The 16,918-nt window shown below is 30.7% G+C and overlaps 3 protein-coding genes across 9 annotated transcripts; 1 reads left to right on the forward strand and 2 right to left on the reverse strand.

Annotated features, from left to right (window-relative positions):
* Window positions 1-663: 663 nt before the first annotated feature.
* On the reverse strand, window positions 664-1,921 carry LOC126840600 (coiled-coil domain-containing protein 12). Its single transcript, XM_050576458.1, has 3 exons — window positions 1,529-1,921; window positions 1,332-1,470; window positions 664-963 (listed from the first exon to the last, which is right to left on the reverse strand). The coding sequence occupies exons 1-3, from the start codon at window positions 1,678-1,680 to the stop codon at window positions 757-759; spliced, it is 498 nt and encodes a 165-aa protein (XP_050432415.1). The 5' UTR covers window positions 1,681-1,921; the 3' UTR covers window positions 664-756.
* A 3,203-nt stretch (window positions 1,922-5,124) lies between these two features.
* Window positions 5,125-11,299, forward strand: LOC126840436 (sodium-independent sulfate anion transporter-like). Of its 7 annotated transcripts, none has more exons than XM_050576169.1 (2): window positions 5,125-5,195; window positions 8,827-11,299. In XM_050576169.1, the coding sequence occupies exon 2, from the start codon at window positions 8,891-8,893 to the stop codon at window positions 10,814-10,816; it is 1,926 nt and encodes a 641-aa protein (XP_050432126.1). In that variant the 5' UTR covers window positions 5,125-5,195; window positions 8,827-8,890; the 3' UTR covers window positions 10,817-11,299. The 7 variants fall into 7 exon arrangements, with proteins under 7 accessions (XP_050432126.1, XP_050432127.1, XP_050432122.1 ...); XM_050576170.1 differs by lacking the exon at window positions 5,125-5,195 and adding an exon at window positions 5,231-5,317; XM_050576165.1 differs by lacking the exon at window positions 5,125-5,195 and adding an exon at window positions 5,705-6,072.
* Window positions 11,300-11,741: 442 nt separating this feature from the next.
* On the reverse strand, window positions 11,742-16,827 carry LOC126840349 (protein disulfide-isomerase TMX3). Its single transcript, XM_050576017.1, has 12 exons — window positions 16,404-16,827; window positions 16,132-16,189; window positions 16,033-16,072; window positions 15,101-15,264; window positions 14,848-15,034; window positions 14,692-14,769; window positions 14,410-14,476; window positions 14,151-14,331; window positions 14,013-14,066; window positions 13,746-13,938; window positions 12,794-12,992; window positions 11,742-12,217 (listed from the first exon to the last, which is right to left on the reverse strand). The coding sequence occupies exons 1-12, from the start codon at window positions 16,453-16,455 to the stop codon at window positions 12,192-12,194; spliced, it is 1,299 nt and encodes a 432-aa protein (XP_050431974.1). The 5' UTR covers window positions 16,456-16,827; the 3' UTR covers window positions 11,742-12,191.
* Between the last annotated feature and the right edge of the window lie 91 nt (window positions 16,828-16,918).

Here is a 16,918-nt window from a genome sequence, read left to right on the forward strand (position 1 = left end):
TTCCAAGCCAAGGTGTATTATGCCAAGATGTATAATATGCCAAAACATATTTTATGTCAACAAAATTTTTTTACAAACCTTCAATTTAGTATGGGTATGACTTATTTCTTTTTCAGGAGCTCAAATATAATGTTTTTATAAAATCATATTATAAACCAAACCGACCAACATATTTATTATAGATGTCAGTCTATATCAGTAGTGTCAAACAAATAAATACATTTTAAAGGTGATGCATAGGGGGTAGGTTAGATGTCAGTGGGATCCATACTAAAATTTTATAACTTAAATGCACTACAAGCTCGGATCCACTGACCCAAAAGGCTAAGCATAATTTATACTATACATTTTATAAAAAGTATTTTCCAACTATAAGTATAATATTAAGATTTTATAAAACTTTTATTTGCATAACCAATACAAATAAAAAGAATGAGTACTTGTGTTATTGATTATATTTTATTAATATATTTTTTTCAAGTATCCATGTAGCTATCTACTGGGTATCGACGAAACAGCAGATAAGCTGTTTTTAACCACCAATATTACAAGGACAAACTGATACTTTACACAGGTCTTACACAATATTCATCAATACAAAATCATCAAATTATCATCAAAAATCAACCAAGGATTTTGGTACTAGAAATATTAAAATACAAATTATACATTACAATTAGTATTTATTTAGTTTATTTACATGTCAAAATTTAGTAAAAATATAATAGACAGACATTTTTGGAGCATAAACGATTGTTACTCTTCATCGACATCGAGCGTAGCATTTGCTCTAGCTCCTTCATTGACAGCTGATGCTAAATCGAGATTTTGTTCACCTTTAAGTCGTTCACGTATTAATTCAGCAATTGCTTTATGAGTTCGTCTTTCAAGTCTGGCCATTCGTTTTTCAATATCTCTTTTCAGATCCCAGTCTGGTTTCCTTGGTGCCAATGTATTTAAATCCTAAAATAATTAAATCATATTAATAAAATATTTATATATTTTTTATAAAAAGAAATTTAATTTTTAATTTTTCTTCTTCGAAGAGGAAGCTGCGGTTGGTTCCTTTATCTTGTTTTGTTTTTAGTATTAGGGTAGAAATGTTTGTGATTTTTTTACTGTTGTATAGTAAAAGAAAAGTGCATTTGTTACATTTATTTTTTTATTGTTCATAATTGACAATTGTTGTTAGTTTTATTTTGTTCATATTTTATATTACCAAAAGCTTGTTGGCGTTATTTATATAAATAAATAAATAAAAATATGAAACAATTTTATTGTAGAGAGTATCCTCCATTTTCTATTTTATTCTATAATAATGTAGTCTTTACCAATTCTTGAACAGTAAATACAGTTTCTCCAGCCTTTAATTGGTCTTCAACTTCAGCAACAATATCGCCCGGTTGAGGTGTTGGTATAAGTGTTTCCTTAAGGCCTTCATCCTCGGGTATATAACTCTTAAACTTTGGTCTGAAGTGAAAACAAGTTTTTGAAAATATTCATTAAATTAATAAAAATGTTTTTATACCTTGGTAAAGGTTTATCCACAATTTCTTCAGCATTTTTTGATTCATTTTTATTAGTTAGGTTTTTTTTTAGATTTGCTAAACGCTCCTTTCGTTTGCGTGCTTCATCTTCTAAAGATCCCACTTTTGAGGTTGAATTTTCTGGATTTTCCATTGCAAGTGATAGTTATTAGTTTTATAGAATTAATTTATTTTACTGGAATAGGAAAATTCTTAAAATTTATGTTTGTCTAGAATACCTAAGGAGTATAAAGAAAAAAAATTGTTGATATATTTTATATCGATATAGTTTATTGTTAACAATTATTATTATTCAACTAAAAAAAACAGCTATGAGTATTATGATTTATTATTAAAGAATTATAAACAATGATGGAAATTAGAACATTTATTTTTTTAATTTAAAATTTTAGTAAATGTAATTGTTATCAAAAACGTGAATTCTGACATTTGCCCATTATCACTATTTTTATTTAATGTAAACAAAATGTATAGTTTCAGTGTTACCTTTTACACTAAACAAATCATTGTAAAACTCTGATTATTTTTTTGAACAAAATAATAACATCCTTTTTGAAAAAATGTCAGTATTCCGTTTTACATTTGAATGATTTTCTAAAATGCACTTCAAAATATTTAGTTATTTTAATGTCTTCTTTAAATTCCGGACTGGTATCAGAATTGTAGAATAAATAATTGGTAGTTTTTTTTTGGAAAATATAAGACAATGAATGTCATAAATGTGCACGGATCTTCATTTGCCAAATGATGCTCGACTCCATGGAAATCTAGACAAAACAGTTCCTTGCCTTTTATAAATAAATAAAACAGTAATTAAAAAAACGACTATCATAATAAACTGGAAAAAAGGCCGTTTGAGATAAATAATGTTTAGAGAATTAAAAACCGATCATTTTATTATATAAGTAGGCGTAATCATAATTTTATCAGGCTTTTAGATCTTACTGATTTCTTGTACCACCTAAATGGCTTTAACTCATAGAAAAAAATGTATAAGTTTTAAAAATATAATACCCTAAAGCTTACACAAATTAACCTGAAAAAAATTAATCTGGTTGAAATTGATTAAAAAACCACTTTTTGTAAATGTTGCCTATATAAAACTCCTTAAAAACCGCCCGCTTAACAGCCATTTTTTAATAATTTGAAATTTAATATTGAATCTTATAATATCCGATATTATAATTAAACATCGTCTAAATCTTTTATAAAAATAATGTTGAAATCAATCGAAAACTAGAATTGAGTTATTCAGTGATTATTTAAGAATCTCGAATGGGTTTCGTGGAGGACTCAGAATAATAATATATTAGGCAGGACCGTAGCAACCATTATTTACGCCGGGGTAAAATGTAAAAATGCTCCTTTTAGTTCCGTCTTTTAGTCTAGGCTAGATTTTTGTTAATAGATAACGATTTTCTATATTTTTCTAATTTCTTAATTTGTGTGCCCCTTCAAATGTTGCGCCCGGGGAATGGGCGAAAGGTGCCTTTCTTGCTATGGCCCCGGTAGTACATAATATTATATCCGAGGACCGACGATATTTTTGGTCCTATTAAGGAGTCTAGTAGGAGACTTCTACTGAGCTCCCCAGACTCCAATTACTAGGAACATATTGGTTTTTCTTCCAAATAAAAAGCGAAACTTTGTTTCACAAATTACGATGTACCTAATCAATATCAACAAACTATTTATGTATGTAATAATATTTAAAAACGTCAAAAACAATATTTTTATTTTTTATTTTGTAAAAACATAATATAAAATATTTCACTTGAATAGTTAATTTTAATATATTTTATACAAAATACCATAAACTGTCAATATTTAGGCTTTTTACTTTCAGTCACCTAACAATATAATTGTTTACAGTACAATTGTAAATTATAAGCAGTTTTTCCACAAGAAAATATAAAAATATACACTTTATTTATTACTTTTTACAGTGTAATAAATGCGTATACACGTTTACTTATAGTAACTTTTGTTTTCTAAGCTTCACAATGATTTAGGTACGTACCTATAACTATAAAATGATGTACTCTCAATCAGTTAATTGCGAGTCGTGTAAAACAAGGTTAACTGGCTATGTATTCCAACCTGTCCAACGATGTGCGTGTCTGTATCTTTACCGAGCATCACACTCACGTTAATATGAATGATGAATGTCATTAAGTTTATAATGTACGATTTTGATAAGCAAGCATTCATCCTCAAATTACAATGTTTACAAATTTAATTAAATTTCAAGATAAATATATACATATATAAATATATACTATGAAAAGTGCAAATGCAGTATTCGTTATATACATATATCCATTGGCCCATCCACAATTATTTACTATTGTTGAAATTTTACATTTACTGTACCTAGTAATATCTGTAATAACTATATTAAATGTCGCAGACTTCCAAGGTTTATCAAAATCGGTAAAGCAACAATTAACTGTCCATAGCTAATTGTAATTATTAAGTATCTAACTTGAGGTCATACTGTGTACATACATGAAAAAACCTTACTTGTCAATGTCCTTTTTAGTAAATACCCAGTGATACTATTATTATACGCTACGTTGAACGGTGTCAAGCATCTGATAGAATAGGTACCTAATGAATTAAGCTCACAACGATTTATAGTAAACATTTTATTTCAGACTGATCGGTGCTATCTTATTATTAATATATTAAATAAACGCATACTTATTAACTTACCTATATACTTACTAGCTAATAATTAGTTCAAATTTGTTATCGTCACACTAACACTTTTTCTTAGAGGTAAAATCGAGTAGAGACACTAATAGATGTAATATCCACACTTATGAGAGTAAATTCACCCCAGGTATGCAGTTATACTAAAAATGGAATTAACACTAATTAAATTATCAATTATCGTTTACTTGATATTTTACTCGCATGTAATATTGCCTACACATTACTCTTAAAAATTGGCTAATTTACACAAAACTATGATAAGCTATTATGCTATATAAGTTACACAGTTGAATACAAATTTACAAATTGTTGGTTATTTTTGAAAATTATTTTGCATTTGCTAATTGCTCCGTTTTTTACTTAGATAATAAAAATCAGATAGTTCCAAGGAATGTAAAATCATATTCAAACTTGATTAAAAATTGTATGGGGTGGTTATTAGTATACGTTTTAAATGTTTTCAAACGCAGCTACAAATATTTGTTTGAAACAAACAAAAAAAAGATTTTTTTTTAGTACATTTTTGATTGTTTAAAAATACAGTTTAATCTAAAGTTGTGAAGTTCCTCATAGTAAATGATCTTATTTTTTAAATACAGATTGATTGAAATATATATTTGATAATATACCTACATTGAAACATACTATTTTAATTTGTTTTATTGATTTTGATAACCATTCACATTTTTTTTTATTTTAGCAAAATTATACGAGTATTTATGTACTTTAACCAATGCGTTTATAATAATTACTTTTGTTCGATGCCAATAAAAAAACATCACTGAAAATAATCGTTGACAATTTGTTGACTAAAAGCCAATCACAATAATAATATTATTATTAAATGATTTAATGATAACAAAACGTTAGTATAACATTACTGCAGGCATTGATGTGAATTCTAACTGTTGAAAGGGGTCATTAATTTATGTAAGTATAAACAAAAAGTTAAGACTAAATATTGGCAAGTATTCTATAATGATATGGCGTTTTTTTAATTTTGTGTTTATCCATGATCGCATGGCACATGACATTTTAAATGAGCAAAAAAAGTAAGGTCAGATATAATTATTCTATTTTTAACTGTTCATCAATGCAATTGCATTTGTCTTTTAGATATATATATATATACCTGTATGGATGCAACTAAACATCATTTTTTATTTTGTACACTAATACATTTTTAAATAAATTATTAAAGTTTTTTTAAACAAGTATGTTACAAGATGCAACAATATGCAACAAGATAATTAGATGTATAATTATTTTAAATAATGTATTTTTTATTCACGTTTTACTATTGTATGTAATAAATAATGCGCTTTTAGTTTGGTCGTTTTAACAAAACCGTTTCATAGTTGTAGATGATAATAAAACAATTGCCTATACCTGATTAGTAATTAAAAAAAGTGATTAATTGTATAAGTTCACTAAAATTTTAGTTTTTTGCACGTATTCGAATATCTACCCATTTACCTAATAATGATTAAACTGATAAATGTTTTTCCCCAGTAGATACTAATATTGGTATGTATCCCTTTTGAGTTTTGGTTGCAATATTGTGACCGTTGACAGTGGCCTAGCCGGGTTGAACTTTTTAGATTATTACCTACCGGCGGTGGAGGGGAGTCAGAATAACTAAGTGCTAAGCATATGAACAAACAGCACACAACATTGCCATTTTCCATTGCCGAGGTCCGGTAATGACAGTGTTCATATGTTTGTTTGCACTGAAAATTGTGCCGTGCGGTTTTTTGTGTTTGCGAAACGTTTTTTCAACTTAAAGTGAGTAAGATGCATATAAATAGTACGTATACACATAATTTTAAATTACCAAATTGCATGCCTTGTGTGCATATAATCCCACGCTATATTTATGCGATGGCTTCATTCGCATATTGTTGTAAATACCTACACTTTTAGCCAATATGTTGTTGTTTACTGTTTATGTGTTTGATTTTTTATCGTTGCAAAAACGTAAATAAAAAAATAGCCTACATTTCGACTGCTAGAAGGCGTACAAAAATTCTACAAAGAAATGTAAAAGAAAATTGTTTAAACGCTCGTCGTTCATTTCTTACAATATTTTTGAATTAAGCTATTGTTTTGAATTTTCTATCCGATAATATTGTGATTATTGTCCCCTGTGTTTTATTATCGGATGATTATTTTAACGGCCTACACTAGTAAACTCATAACAATTATTACACATTTTTGGTTTTTATTTTTAAAAACATTATTGTTTAACATATTATATTTGTTTATTTTGTTTAATATTTTATACTTATCAAATGTTTATCTTTTATTGTATTTTACAGAGCCTTATCGTTTTTAAAACTTCAACGGTAACGTGTATATTTCATTAACTTTTTATATAAAAAAATAATTTGCTAAAAAATAGTGGTTGAAAATAACTTCACACTCTGCCCTTCCCCCTATCCTAAATTATAAGCTTTAATAACTTTAAAACTATTTATTCAAAACTGGTTTTATACCAGTCGACATTTTCATTATATAATTCTTAATTTAATTCAAAGTGTCAAATTCAAAGCAAGAAATAATTGAAATTTTAAAAGATTGTAAGGCTTTGGAAAATACTTAAAAGGTAAATATTTATAAATTTTATAATATTGTAATATAGCATAAACAAAAATGTTTTTTTAAAAAGAAAAACTTGAAAATTGCAATACCTAATATTAAGTGTAAACTAGTGTAGGGCGTTAAAAGAACCAATATTTTTCCTATTGTTAAAGGCTCTTTTTTTAAAGGTAACGTCATTAATTTTGAAAATCATCTTTCTGATTATATTGTAGTAGTTGTTTGACCAACAGATTAGCTCTATTGTTGTATTTTTAACCTTCGAAGTCTAACGGGGGCATTTACACAACCTTTTTTTGAAAAAAAAACCGCGCCACGTTAAATGAGCGAAGTCAGTCTGGGACCAAAAAATTATTCTCGTTACAAAAATGAAAAAAAAAAATTTACATAGATTTCACACGCAAGATGTGAATTAATTATTCACCGTTGATTGAAAAAAATAGTCAAGTCTTATTGTTACTTTAAAAGAAGAACCGTATAATAATTTCACAAATAGATTAACGTTTCTATTGTTAAAATACGTTATACCAACGTCATGCTGCAATTAGTATAATATTTAATGTTTTCAATTTTGTTAGAGCAAAATTAATAATAAACGCAATGTCTATCTACGTTATAGTATAATATAATTGGATTTTAAATTAAAAATACAAGACAATAGCGGATTTAAAAGACATTTATTGTAATATTATGTACCTATATAAGTAGATTTATAACATCATTCATCACTATTAATTATATTCGATGATTAACCTTGGATTTGTCGCAATAGCGTATCCAGAGTCCGGACAACATCCAAAAGGGGAGTATATATTAAAAAAATGTAATTTAATAAGGGTGTAATAGTTATTTGCAATATTTTTTTGACAAATTTGACTATTCGTGCTGGAACACCACACTCTACATGTTTTAGTTCGGTTTAAAAATGATAAAAAATTACTTTAATTTGTTGATATTTTTATTTAAATTTCTTAATGGTCCATTCGATCGAGAGTTGTAATTTATTTAAAAATATACCTTTTTATTATGATTTCAAATATATTTTCTTGTAAATACAATTTTGGCAAAATAGTTTTTGAGTATGAAATCTTAATGAGATACATTTTTTTGAAATATCTTTGAAGTCGTATAGTTTTAGGGAAATTTCACTTCTACGATTGTGTGCTATATTTTACCTATTTTAATGAAAATGTCAATAATTGGGTATATTTTTTAATAAATAACAATTTCCCGCTCAAACGGAAAGACTAAAGGATTCGAAGAAAAATATAATGCGTTTTTGAGCAAATATTAATGGCTTGCATAAAAAATTGCCTAAAAAACTATCTGAGGGCGATTCCGATTAATGTTACGACTACATAAATAATAACTATAATTATTTACTAAAAAATAAAACAAAAACCTTAAATACATGGAAAATGGGAGGATTTTACCTCCTCTATCCTCCCTAGAGAAGCACAAGAATACAAAGTATATTAACCCAAAATAAAATTATCTTGATGTTATCATAATGTTTATAATTTTGAGATCTCTCTAGACTTACTCGACTTATGACTTTCAACGTTAATCATAAATTATTAATAATTAAGCACTCGCCCGTGGATTATCATCTGGCTAATTTCTGAAGCGCTGCCAATAGTTAACCATTAATAAACATACATACACAGCTTTGTGTAACGATTTACTTCACATATAGAAACTTGCGTAATCACAACTACGCCTATTTAACTGTTTGATTACTGTTCTTGGTCACTGTTATTCTTGATTTTAATTCAATTACTATAAAAGTTAATAATAGGTAAATATTTTGGTTGTTGTCTTGTACTATGATTCATATAAACGTGTTAATTATTATTTAAAGACAAATGGCTTGGACAGAGTATCTCTTTCTGTTGGTATTTTCTACTAATCGCAAAACTGAAAACCGAACATAATATTGTATTATACGTTTGTGTGCTTATAGGTAGAACGTTGTAACTGAATTAATTCTGGATCGAGCAATGTAAAATCGTGAACGCATTGCCACAATGCCTACTACAAAACAAACGTCGGTAGACAGCTACGACACCGTGGGCCAATGCACGGTGGGCAGCGATGACTTCATATTGGTGGACGAGATCGACGGCGACCGTAAGATGAGCACCATTGAGACGATACAGGAGATCCGGCCGTGGCTGAAGCACAAAATGCGTAGCACTGTGGCGCTGAAGAACATTCGACGGCGACTGCCCATCCTGGAATGGCTGCCGCGGTACACGGCGGAAGACGCTCTGGGCGACATGGTGTCCGGCGTGACGGTCGGATTGACCGTCATACCGCAGTCGATGGCGTACGCCGGGTTGGCCGGTTTACCGCCGCAGTTCGGTCTTTACGGGTCGTTCTTGGGCGCGCTCGTCTACACCTTCTTTGGAAGCTGCAAAGACGTCCCAATGGGCCCCACGGCCATTGTGGCCTTGATGACTTACAACACGCTGCACGGACACGGCCCAGTGTATGCCACACTGTTGTGTTTCCTGACCGGTGTCATACAGCTGTCCATGGCCGCTTGCGGCCTGGGCATACTCATCGACTTCGTGTCGGGCCCCGTGTCGTCGGGGTTCACGTCCGCCGTAGCGCTGTTGATCATCACGTCTCAGATCAAAGATCTGGTCGGCATCAAGGCCACTGGTACTACGTTGTTCGAAATGGTCGTGTCGCTCTACAAGGACATACACAACGCGAGCACCGCTGACGCGGCCATCGGGTTCGGTTGTATCGCTCTGTTGCTGGCGTTGAGGATCGTAGCGGAAACGCGCATCGGACCCGCCGAACCGGAACGGCAAACTTGTAAACACAAATTCGTCAACAGGATTTTGTGGCTAGTGGGATCGTTCAGAAATTCGATTATTGTGGTCGGCTGCACCGCACTGAGTTACGTGCACATCATTTCGCTGGACGAGTCGACTGTTCCGTCGTACAAGATCATTGGCGACATACCCGCGGGCCTGCCCGACTTCGACGTGCCCAAGTTTTCCGTGCAGAACGGCAATGGGACGGTAGGTTTCGTGGAAATGGTGTCGACAATGGGCTCGGGAATCGTCGTGCTGCCGCTGATCGGTCTGCTCGAGAGCATATCGATTTGCAAGGCGTTCGCCAACGGCAAGACGGTTGACGCCACGCAAGAGCTGTTGGCCATCGGCTTGTGCAACATCGGCAACGCGTTCGTGCACAGTTTCCCCGGCGGCGGCTCGTTCAGCAGGAGCGCCGTAAACAACGCCAGCGGCGTGCGCACCCCCTTAGGCGGCCTTTATACCGCCCTACTGGTGGCAGTGGCCCTACAGTTCCTAACGCCAAACTTTTATTACATACCGAAGAGTTCAATGGCCGCGGTCATCATAGCCGCCGTGGTGTTCATGGTCGAGGTGCGTGTGGTCAAGCCAATCTATCGGTCGAAGAAAAGCGACCTCATACCCGGCTTGTCCACTTTCGTCGCCTGCCTGCTCCTACCGTTGGAAATCGGTGTACTAGTCGGTATTGGACTCAACCTGATGTCCATACTTTACCACGCAGCCAGACCGAAAATATCCATACAGATACACAACAGCCGCGCGGGTGTCAAGTATCTCATGTTGACACCCGATCGGTGTCTGGTGTTTCCGTCCGCCGACTACGTGCGCAACCTGGTCACCAAACACAGCCTAAAACGGGACATGCCCGTGGTCATAGATTGTTCTCACGTGTACGGCGCCGACTTCACAGCGGCCAAGGTGATCGAAATGCTGTCGCAAGACTTTTCCAACCGGGGACAGGCTTTGTTTTTCTACAATCTCAAGCCCAGCGTGGTGGAAGTGTTCAAAGGCGTGCAGCCCAAAGATTTCGTGTTGTACTATCACAAAAAAGAACTGGACAGGCTGTTGGCCAAGAGGGCCGCACGGGACGTCACCGCTTTGCAGCCCTTATTGGAAATGCTATAACAAACACGGCTCGTACACTAAACGCGGGGCACTGTAAATGAAATAACGCATAATATGCATCCGTCAACCGTTTATGGCTCGTGCACGATCAAATGTTTACATTGTTAATTATTAGAATTTTAAATTGTATACTATTTCATCCTTTATTTTTATTTTATTTTTACCAACCCCCAACATTTTGTCAGTTTATAAAAAGAAAAATTGTTTTTTTTTTTAACCAATATAATATAATACACTTTATTGTCCAAGAAACACTGAGCAGAGTTGGACATTAATAGATCAATAATTCTGTAGTGTTTGGGCAAAATTATGTTTATTCAGTTAAGTTTGTGATATGAGAAGTCGACTATGTTCCTAACTCGAATGTGGATTCAATGATTTGATGTTTGATAACATTGTGCTATTGATCACAAAACGTATAGATATTTTCGAGTTCTATTTGGTTTTCCATTAAAATCTACATTCATAGGCTTTGATGAAAGATTCACGACTATACCATAATAATAATAACTTGGTTTTTTTTTTATATTAAACATATTTTATGCTTGATAAATTACGATTTTTACATTTTAAAGTGTTCTCATACATCATTGTTTAAATTTACCTACTAGTTTTACAAATTATGTTTGTCGACCTCATTATAAATATTTTACTCGTTTTTCTAGGCTCCTATCTGAGTTGCACATGACATAATTTATTAAGGCAATAAATCGAGTATGTATTTTAACAACTATAATATAATGGTTCTATTATTTGCACCATTACATAAATAGCAGACTGCAGGTCACAATTTGTTAAACATAAGTTACACAAATAGTCAATGACTATTAATAATAGTCAAATAAATAAAAACAAAAGTTTAATATATATATTAAATCCAATTGTATTTAAAATCATACATTTTTTTTTCATTGAAGACCCTCAATATAATAAATAACCATACTATGACACACACATTAATCAAAAAGCGATTTATAATAATATTGTACTAATATTTTATCTAATAACTAAAAATTTGAATTGAAATCATCAATTACAAACTTAATGGCTAATAACATATGCTACAATAAACAGCAATTTTCTACAGTTATACATGACTTGATTTAATTCAGGTATCGATAACTTCAATGATGTTATACTATAATAATGTATAATATAATCCTTCTAACGTAACATATTTTGTTAAATATTACTACACAACCACGTTGAAGACGACTTTGTGAACTTATATCAGATAAATACTTCTGAAGTCGAAAAATTAACATATTATACATACATAACATGTTTTTAATATGTATATTTTCCTTTTCAAGATCCTCAATATTTTCAGTTCATTTTGAAGAAAAATAATTGCTCGAAAGATTAATCAACCCATTTAGTCTTTCTTTTCGTGATTTTCATCTGAAAATAAAAAGTAAGTTGCAGTTTGTCAATCTTATTTGTGTGTGTTGGGGGGGGGGGGGAGAAGAAATGGCTATATGTCTCTTAGGGTAAATGTTAGATCAGCCAGCTGTAATATATGCTATTTTATATGTATGACTAGCAAAGGTGCCTCTAACAAAAATGATAACTTAAATTCCTAAATTCCACAATTTTCTCTCAAAAGTGATCAAAGTATAAATAATAGAATATAATCTAATGAAGCCATTAATAAGTGCCCAAGGATGCAAAAAATAAATCCTATATGCGGCTATGACGGTTTTCAGAATTAGTATCTTGTTGTTTAGTGAGATTTTGGAGTTTTCATTCGTCTCCCATTTGTAGAATTTATTGTTTTAGTATTTTTTAGCGACCCTAATGGTGCTGTGTAATAAATAATATGGAATTACAAATATTGTGCGGAATAGATTCAAAGGTAGAATTTGTTGTAAAGTAGCAATTTTACATATCCTGAATATATGTGCATCAAAAAAGTACCTAACATTTTTATTTTTACTTATGTATTTACAGACAAACAATTATAGAATTTTTACATACCGTCATCTTCATCCTCTTCGCTAGCATCCATAATGTCCGTGCAACACGTTGAATAAATAATCAATAGCAAAAATATCATTGGTAATCCAAACAGAACACAGGCAACTGCAGGATTTCCAGTCCAAATATTCACCAACGACGTTTTGGTTTCATAATACATTCTATACACTTGTATAAAAAATCCACTTCCTCCATATGTCTAAAAATGTAGACATTTTAGAATAGTAGTCTGTTTTTGTATAAATGTATTTTAGTCATATTAAGAAACAGTAATGAAAAATATTGATAAAAGTATTGTAATGACATAATTGTATTAACAAATGTATATTTAGTATTAGGGTTGACTATCTATTTGTAAAAACGTATTGTCTTTGTTACCCATATATCAGGATTAATAATATCATATAAATATTTTTGAATACATGTTAACTGTATGATTCACTCACACATAGCAATCTAGAAATTTACAATGGTCAAATTGTAATTTTTCCATTTTATTTTTTGGTTTTTCCTTAATAAAAAAAAAAGTACTGATTCTTGAGAAAATTGTATATGTTATAACCTGATTCTAGATCTACCATTGGTATATTTTTTCGTTCTAAAATTTCACCTAAAAGAAAAAGTTTCCACTCCTTTTAAGAGTAAGGGTTTTTGATATTTTGTTGGTTTTTCAACGTTAATGGTTAGTACTATGTCTAAAGAACATACCATAAACATTTTTTGGGTGTTTTTCTCGACTTTGAAAGGGGAGGGGTGACATTTTTTAATTTTTGGCCCAATAAAGGACCTTTTAAGAACAATTTCTGATTTATAGACTTGCTAAATAAAGAAATCTATTCAGCGGTCTAAAAGATATTGTGGGTCCAGAAACAAAAAAAAAATGTATAATATAAAAACACATTTTTGTAAAAACAATACCTTCTCAGCTACGCATTGAAGCTAAAATACTAACCTTTACTGATTGATTTCGGACAGCTTCAAGAAATATGGTGATCGATTCTGGCGTTAACTCATATGGTTGTTCGTCGGGGAAATGATGATGTCTTGTTGTAGAATTGAATATGATCAGAGAAGGAACAGGAACTTCACTTAACGTAATTGCATTTGCAAACTCCGGGGAACCGATCCAGCCAAATTGAAAATCACTAAAATATAGAATAATAATTAGAGTTAAAATTCAAGTCGCTAGTCAATTCAATCATTATGTGCAGTGGATTACCGATGAAACCGATCTCTATTTTGGACAATGACTGATTCCACCATTTTTAAAAATCTACAAAGTACAAATAAAATACAAAATAATAACTTTTTGGTTTCAATTAAATAATAGTTAGATGAATAGAAATAATTTACTAACTGCGAGTGGTCTAAAGGCACCCTTGGTCTTTTGCTTTCTTCTACAATGGCTAAAACTAAATACTTGTTTGTTTCAAAAACTTGGTGAATATTCGATCGAGTTACTTTAACAAATGTATTAAATCGTTCGGTATTAACCCAACGAGTTAGACTCGCGTTGACGTCCATATCCCATTCTTTAGCTGAAAGATAATCATAATAGTTAAATAGTATCCGGGTATAAATATATTAAAGAGATAAGAGATGTAATAGTGAATTACCATTAAATGGATAATGTTGGTCTTCTTTAAACACGACCACTGTAGGAGCCTCTCCGAATAAAAAGTGCTTAAAAATATGTATAATTATGTTAAAATTAAAATTTCGAAAACATAAATAACTATTAGACAATATTTAAGATTCAACATACAAATTATTTCTTAGCCTTAAGATGTTTAATTTTTCCACAAATATAATATGTAAGGAAGATGACGTAAGCGACAGATTACTATGCCGTTAATAAAATGTGTTTTACTTTGTGTAATTATATTGAAATATATTACCTGTTTTCCCTTATTTTCAGAAGTAATATAGAAATACGAATGCGGTTGGAACTGTTTTGCCAAGTCGTAATAGAGATCCTGAAAAAGTAAATTTAGTTTTAAATTATTTATATGGAAAAAATTAATCATTTATAAATTTAAACAAATATTAAATACCCAAAAGTGTCCTTTGCTATCACCTATAAACATGAAAAAGTGTTTCTGTGATTGTTTCAGCATTTCAATATCGCTACTATCAGTAACTTCTTGTACTGGTGGTCTAACCATACGTTTAGCAAAATGAACCAATTCTTCTGTTGATCGTTCACCATCAAAATTATACCTTCCTTCGTTCCCTTTAATACTTAAATGATAAAAAAAAAAAATGATAAGTTTTTAAAATTAACAAAAAAAAAATAGTTTTACATACAAGAGTATTGTAGGGTAAGCTCTTAGTCCAAACTCCGATACCACTCCTTTGTACCTCGTACAATCTATACGACCGACCCTGATGTCAGTGTTGTGTAAAGCTTGAGCGACGAGGAGCCATATAGGTTCTAGTCGCTTACAATGGCCACACCACGGTGCATAAAACTATAAAGGAAACATAATATTAAAAAAAAGTAAAAATTAAACTGATGAAATTAATTTCAAACAAACAAATGTTTTCATTACAAAGTCAACTAATTTGTATTAACTTCAGGGTATAATTTTTTTAACAACAATTTATACCTAATTAATCAGAGAACACGGCTAGAGGAAAACCATTGACACCTCGTTGGATGTTTTGGTTTTGTTATGCATATTTTTTTTTTTGTTAGTAACATTAAGACTTCTTGAATTTAGAAATAAGATATCATTTTTTTTTAATTAGTTATATTTAGTACTATTATGGCGTCCAAAAATTACATTTTGAAAGTCCAATGTGCTTTGTAGAAAAAAACTCTAGAACTACTCTAAAAGGTATGATACATTTTTTTTGTAAAGTGTGCTGTTTAGCAAGCCATTTAATTACAAAGACAACTGTAACGAGTCAATTAGTGAGTTTATGTAAAGTTTGCATTTAACCATGGTTTAAATACAATCAATGAGCATTTTTTCCTATTGTGTAAAACAATATAATTTTTAAGCTTAAATAGTAGACAATTATTTATAAATTAAGCAACAATACTTTTGAAAAACATAAATTAAATTCTAGGATCTTTCCCAGTAGCTTTTCCAAAAATTTTCTGATATGAAAGCCATTAATCAAATAAACCAGAATGATATTTATTAATTGTAGCATTTCGGAAAATTAAATATTCTAGTGTAGAGAATCAAGTAATAAATGGTCAAGAGCAAAAAAATACTAGTTATAATTACCATAATAAACCAGTTTCCTTCATCCTTGACTTCTAAAAACCTAAAAAAAAGTATGAAATATAAATTACCTAAAAATTACCAAAAAATTAATTTTATTACCGATCATTCATTTCTAATACTCTTGATGAATAGACATTCTGCACCAAAGTTATGCTTGCTAAAACAATATATAAAATAGTATTGGGTATTATGAATATTTACATTATTATACTTATTTTATAACCTCTAAATAATAAAAAAAAAATTGATTTTTTTTTTGATCAAATATAATTGTCTTTGGGAGTTATTTATCTGGTAATAATATAAAAAAGGGTATACCCTTAGGTTTATCTAGTTAATGTTATTAAGTAAAATGTTCAAATATAACTTACTTAACACCAAGATTGAAGAAAACACTTTAAATCCAACTGTTTGGACAATCATTTTAATAGGGTTTTTCAGTTTAACACTAATTCAGTATGTACTTCAGTACAAAATACAGTAATGATGGCTTATATTTAAAATAATATAATGGAATCCATATTACACAGCCTTTGGATGAGATTCAATAGTACTAAAATGTTTGTAAGTTGACTGTTTTGCAACTAATATAATTTATATTGCACACTCTATGAACGTATACTAGAAATTTGAGAAAAAGTAGGAACATTAATTCTAGCTGTTGTCAGAAACCAAACCAGTATAATATTATTATTTGACATTTATCAATAACGTCCAGTGTTTAACTAATCATAATAATTAATAACTATTAAACGGTCTGCATTAAAAACTTAACAACTTTAGCTTGTTAGATGTGTTGCGTTATCTTTTATTTCTTTATCACATTATCAGTCGTGGAGAAAGAATAATATTTTCTTGGAGTACAAAAAATCATATGATAATCGGG

Source organism: Adelges cooleyi, unplaced genomic scaffold (genome assembly GCF_023614345.1).
Source record: "Adelges cooleyi isolate 19-005CV unplaced genomic scaffold, UGA_ACOO_1.1 ACOO_flye_CR_arks_rails_tigmint_CR_PRNA_376, whole genome shotgun sequence".
Taxonomy (NCBI): Eukaryota; Metazoa; Arthropoda; class Insecta; order Hemiptera; family Adelgidae; genus Adelges; species Adelges cooleyi.

Bases quoted from the DNA above. Each gene is read 5' to 3' on its own strand.
- LOC126840600 (XM_050576458.1), bottom strand. From the start codon at position 1,680: ATGGAAAATCCAGAAAATTCAACCTCAAAAGTGGGATCTTTAGAAGAT. The intron at 1,471-1,528 runs GTATAAAAACAT...TTTTCACTTCAG, and splicing joins GTGGATAAACCTTTACCAAG to ACCAAAGTTTAAGAGTTATA. The intron at 964-1,331 runs GTAAAGACTACA...TAATTATTTTAG, and splicing joins TATTTACTGTTCAAGAATTG to GATTTAAATACATTGGCACC.
- LOC126840436 (XM_050576169.1), top strand. From the start codon at position 8,891: ATGCCTACTACAAAACAAACGTCGGTAGACAGCTACGACACCGTGGGC.
- LOC126840349 (XM_050576017.1), bottom strand. From the start codon at position 16,455: ATGATTGTCCAAACAGTTGGATTTAAAGTGTTTTCTTCAATCTTGGTG. The intron at 16,190-16,403 runs GTAAGTTATATT...ATATTGTTTTAG, and splicing joins TTCTTCAATCTTGGTGTTAA to CAAGCATAACTTTGGTGCAG. The intron at 14,477-14,691 runs GTAATATATTTC...CATATTTTTAAG, and splicing joins CTGAAAATAAGGGAAAACAG to CACTTTTTATTCGGAGAGGC.